The sequence below is a fragment of the Liolophura sinensis genome, chromosome 7, assembly GCF_032854445.1.
Source record: "Liolophura sinensis isolate JHLJ2023 chromosome 7, CUHK_Ljap_v2, whole genome shotgun sequence".
NCBI classification, from domain to species: domain Eukaryota; kingdom Metazoa; phylum Mollusca; class Polyplacophora; order Chitonida; family Chitonidae; genus Liolophura; species Liolophura sinensis.
This window is the reverse complement of record NC_088301.1, coordinates 37,673,750-37,679,493: the sequence shown is the minus strand read 5'-3', so window position 1 is coordinate 37,679,493 and position 5,744 is coordinate 37,673,750. Positions and strand designations below refer to the sequence as shown.

General features: G+C 39.6%; 1 protein-coding gene across 1 annotated transcript; it reads right to left on the bottom strand.

The window, feature by feature from the left end:
- Positions 1 to 3,853: 3,853 nt before the first annotated feature.
- Positions 3,854 to 5,126, bottom strand: LOC135470891 (uncharacterized). Its single transcript, XM_064749940.1, has one exon. It carries the CDS (start codon positions 5,024 to 5,026, stop codon positions 3,854 to 3,856), a length of 1,173 nt encoding a protein of 390 aa, XP_064606010.1. The 5' UTR covers positions 5,027 to 5,126.
- Between the last annotated feature and the right edge of the window lie 618 nt (positions 5,127 to 5,744).

Below are 5,744 nucleotides of genomic sequence, written 5' to 3'. Positions count from 1 at the left end.
CGCGTGAACCAGCTTTGACGTTATTAGTCCGAAGGTCTTCTCGGTTAGAGAGACGCCAATTTGAAGAGGTGCCAACAAGTTTGAGGAATTCCTCAAAGGTTTTAAAGCAGAATCTATCATTTCCTTAGACGAAATGCCAGTTAAACACATCTTGCTTTAGGGACCTACAACAATTGGCCTCACTGCTTAAGTAAATTTATACACGTCGCTGCTAAGTCATTCGCTGCGATTAAATCTTGGCGGATGATTCTCGACGCAACAAAGGGAAATATAATTAACCAATAAGGAACGTCGTTTGTAAGCAGTCCGGGTCATGTCTAAGGATGGCGGGAGTTGATTAGTCCACACCCGATCGCCCAGCGCCTTTATCAACCATGATTACCCATAGCTGCTTTTGGACATTTCAGGAAACTCAAGGGAAGATTTGTACAATGCTCAAGAGAAATAAGTCGCCAAAGAGTGTTCACGCTGGAATAAACCCAGGACGATTCAACGAAGTGATGGTTTTACAAAAGATACTATATCCTCAGTGATCACCAAACATTGAACGCTATAGTCGCACCCACTCATCTACTTGAAGGCGGCGATTTAAAGCAATGAGCTCTTGAGTACTCTGTATTGATCTGCCATTTGTACACCCCTCCTGCAATGCTTTATTCCCCACCACGCTGCCCGTCACAACCACTGCTTTTCACAATAACACAAATTAGAGAATACCCTGAGCAGGACAGTACTGAAGTACAAAGGCTCGCACCCAAATGCAGAAGCAATCAACCGTGAATCAAAGATGAACGTGGAAGGTGCAGTTAACAATCTCATTAAATATACGGAAACTTAGCATGAACACTACGAGCTAGATTGGCGCCTGGCAAAAAGTTAACTTTGGCTTTATCTAAAATACCAAAAAATCTTACAATTCTAACGTGATGTAAAGGTAGGCCTTTGTATTGTATTTTCACCCACCAAATTGTTCGTTGCATATTTATACGTTAACTTCAGCAAAAACAAGCGGTTTAGTTTCGCTGACATATTATCAACTTTAAAGGAAAAGATTTTTTTTTAGATTTTTGTGCAATGAGTTAAAGGCGCTCAAACATTTGATTTTTAGGTGGGCTTTATGGACCATACTATCAGAGGTTAGGAACTCTGACGTCACAGGAAGTTGATCCAACTCAAATCACGACACCGAATGTTGGAATAACTCTTTTTACCCATGAGTGAAAGATTACTGAAATAATGTTCCCAAAAATTCCTTCCTTGTTGTGAACATCAGGAAAGGTGATGTGACGTCAGAGTTCATAGATACCGTCAGTATGGATCGTAAAAGCCACCAAACTCGTAAAATATATGAATGCCTTCCAACACTCTCAAAAAATATGAAAAAAAAAATAAAAATGAAAATACTTTACGCGTAGTTTTCAGTTATCTTTATGATTAACCTTACTGAATATTTTAGCTCTCTTTTACTTTAACCAGTCAGGCCTCACCCGAAAGTTGGTATTGTCTTTTGCCATGTGATACTGGGGTACGAGTTATGTGACAGTTTGCAGTTTCTATAACATGGCATGTCCCATAATTAAAAGTTAATTTACAGAGTTACCAAGAACATCAGAACAAAAACGCTGTCGACGTTTATGTCTATTTCCACGAAAAACATAAGTACAAGCTTAATATTTCTCACGGAACATGTTTTGTATTGCGTCTCATTTGTCATGTTTATACTTTTGGGTACAACGATGAAATAATAGTTTGACTGGTTATTTTGTTGGCAACAAATTAACTTGAGAATGAAACATTTCGATAAAGATGGTTGAATGCTGACCAGTTGAATGATTACGTTTTCTTAGTGCTCCATCATTGTATACATTTATACTTACTTATATAAATGTAGTTCTCCTGTAAGTCTGAGGAATTTACATTAAAAGGAAGGGAAATCAGGAAACACATGGAGGATGTTGTGTAGAGATGGTAAAGCGGAAGTAATTTTCTGCTCGTCTTAATTATCAGCTATCAATCATTGGATTTTCAATTTACCGCGACCTTTGACCATGCCTGTGCTATGACCTCGCTCTGTCTTTATTTTTACACTGTTTGATAACTAAAGAAAAAGGATCTGTTTGTTTTGTAAAGGCTGTCAAAGCTTCTGTACTCAAGGGAGGGCTGTTTTCCGCAGCAGAGCGTGAATCCTTATCCCCCTGTATGGTGCTCATTAAAACAGACTTAGCATACAACAACCCCCATCAGGTGGCAGACTTGCAGAAAAGTTAAGTGACTCGTTAAAGGTTGTTTCATCTTTGCAGCTGTCTGGATCATCGAATACGAGAACCTCCATGCATGCACAAGGGCTTATGATAACATAGAACTTTCCTTTAGTTGAGTTCTAGATTCTTGACTAAGTAAATGTGCACAAATATATATATATATATATATATATATATATATATATATATATATATATATATATATATATATATATATATATATATATATATATATATATATATATGAAATGTTTTGCGCATTGCATTGCACTATTACTAGGCACCCGTTTGCTAGAAAGTTACAATAACATTACTGTACACATATTTCGGCCATTATATAGCATCAATTAATTTAACATGCAAGAGAATCATTCGGTGTAGATCACGTTTATTTATTTATATATATATATATATTTTGGGCGTTTGCTTCCCTGCAGTTTGTAAGTACAATGTATATTCTGCAACTCACATTATAAGGTTGTTCATTGTATACTTAAGTTGAGCATATAACACATATCCATTTCTCGACACTGAAGACCATTTTATATACTTGTGACTGATGAATTTGTCCACATTTACAATCTTTGCAATCCATGCGCTCTACCGTAGTTTACGTTACTGCATTATGCGCTGAATGAATTATTCTCTTTTCCTCATAAATACTAGGTGATAAAATAAAACTTTGGAATTAGATTTAGAATTTTTCTTTATATCATTGTTTGTTTCTGCCAAAGTCAAACATTTTTCACTTAAACGATGGCGGTCAGTTTATGGGTGGTGGAGGTCAGAACTTGGCAAGTGCCACGTACAAATTTGTACGCCATATTAGTATATAGTAAAAAAAATTCAGTTCGTAATAAACGTAATACTGAGTAAACAACCGAACAAGTGATCCTGCTGTCTAAAATCATTGTAACTCTTCCTTTGGAACATAACAATAAAGGTCGCTTATGTCGAAATATTATAGGTTCACACACTTATATATTTATTACTTCTTTTGACTGATGTTTTACACCATACTCAAGAATATTTCACTTCTAAGACGGCGGCTAGCATTATGGTAGGAGGAAACCGGACAGAGCACGGGGGAAACCCAAGACCGTGCATCCGCAGGTTGCTGAAGACCATCACATGCACGTAGGCCTATACACGACAGGCGATGAATATAGCCTGACCTGGGCTTGAACTCACACACTTATGCTGCGTGTTATATCGCGTATGCAATGATTCAATGGGGAAGACTTTGATTGATTTGAATCTCTCATACCAAAGTATATTTATCATAGTTTAAGTATTTTGTACTTATAGCACAGTTACTACCGTTCACTTATCTGCCGTAGTTATACTTACGTAATTTTATAATTTATCAAAAAAACAAAACACAAAAACATCTTTCAAATATTTTCTATGCGCAGGATAATAATAATTTCAAAACAGAATAGATATGCGAAGAAAATCTACAAAATTAGTTTTTGTCAAAAGCAAAGGGGTGAAATATCCTTATGTGTTCATTTCTTACTTCAGTTCATATATGGTGTTTTTGTAAAACGCCTTGCTGATATGTGCATGACATTAATGTGAATATATAATATTTAAGTATTCACCACTATAGCGGGCAGCTCAAACTTCGCGTCTGTAAGGGAAGGGTCATCTTCAGAGAGTGTATCATCTCTAGACTTGGTGGACTCAAAATGTTCCTTGAGCAAAGCACGAAGTTGCATGTTATAGCCGTACTGATCTGAGTAGATTTTAAATATACCCTTAAGGCCAGAGCTAGATCCTGCACTGGAGATATGGGTGATCTCTCTTAGTTTGGCGCTAGAGGGAGGATTTATTCTGTTGAACTGCTTCCGGGTTGAAAACGGCCGCTTCACCGGAAGTTCCTCCATCGTCTGCAAGAGTAGCTGTCTAGCATTCTTTCCACCTATTTGACTTTCGGCGCAACGTACTTGGTCGGTAGGATGGCTCTTGAATACCAGTGGGTACTGCAAAAAACTTCCACAAGAACTGGTTAATGGATCTGGCTTGGCACGAGTATGTCGACATACTGGGGTGAATGCTCTGTGATACATTGTCTTCTCCCGTGAAATGGAGAAAAACACCGGTTCAGCAGACACTTTTTTCTGAACAACTCCGAGATTAAGGTTGATGTCTTGTCCACGTCGCGCCCACTCAGGAGATGTCAGGAAGAATTCATTGTCTCTTAGGGCGGCAGATGCGTGCCCTTTGGTGTATAAGATGTATGCCGAGGCGTAGTGGCCAAGCTTACATGCCAACAACAACGCCGTGTAACCCAAACAGTTTCTTACGTCAACGTTCAAGCCGAACTTAACGATGACGTCAGTTAGCATCTCCACCACTCTGGGATTGCCGCTAACAGTGGCATGGTGGAGTGGAGAGTACCCGTCGTTGTCCGCATCGTTAAGATCCAACACGTCCTCTCGTAGGATCATCTTCACGATTCCTTCCCGACCATTCATACAGGCATAACTCAAAGCCGTTCGGCCCATATTATCCCGGATATTTAAGTACGTACCTGCCTGTATGAATATCTTCGCCATTTTGCAACCATAGTCTTCTGAATCTAGGATACAAGCCAACATGAGAGGAGTCCTGCCATTGACATCTCTGGAGTCCACGCTACTGTTGTGTTTTGCGACGAGTAGGCGAACCTGGTGAAGGCGACCATCGAGAACGGCTTGGTGCAGAGCTGTCTTCAACGGACGGGTCCTGGGAGGAGGGTTAGAGTTGGCCGTGGACGACATAACTAGTGTGTGTTGGCTTGAGACTTCACCAAAATGTAGTCAAGAACCTAACTGAAGGCTCTGCGTTAGTTCCTTCTATATACTGTTGTTTTGTAACTAAGCACACCTACTCGATAATACTCGATTATGGAGTTCATGATTTTATTTGGCTTGGCTGAACACAAATGGCACACCTGTTTAGACCATTGTGCCTAACTAGTGAGTTGAAACGGATTATGTGTTCCATGTTGATTATTATTTTATGCCGGTGGATCACGGCCTACCCACTGAATGGTATTCGACTTCAATGTCCACGTGACACTTGCTTGACACCTAGGCTGTATTTTCTTCGGGTCACACATGACTTGAGTGGAACATAAAATGCTCAGCGGTAATGAATACAGTTATTAAAATATGGCTGAGTTCTTGTTCATGTAATACTATACTTACATGGAGTTAAACCTCTTCGAAACTTCGACGGCGCTGTAAACAGTTTAATCAATGAAAAAATCAGTATTTCAATCATTTTAACACCCCCTTTATTTAAGGTCCACAGTGGCCGAGGTGTTAGTCTGGCAGCGCGATGCCCCCAAGAGCCTCTCCCCAATGCGGTCGTTGTGAGTTCAAGTCCAGCCCATGATTTCTTTCTCTCATGCCCTGCGCGAGAAGGTATGACAGCAACCTGCAGATGGTCATGTGCTTCCCCCCGGATCTGTCCGGTTTTCTTGCACCATAATAC

What these genes read in the sequence shown, in the direction of transcription:
- LOC135470891 (XM_064749940.1), bottom strand. Translation starts at nt 5,026, where the DNA reads ATGTCGTCCACGGCCAACTCTAACCCTCCTCCCAGGACCCGTCCGTTG.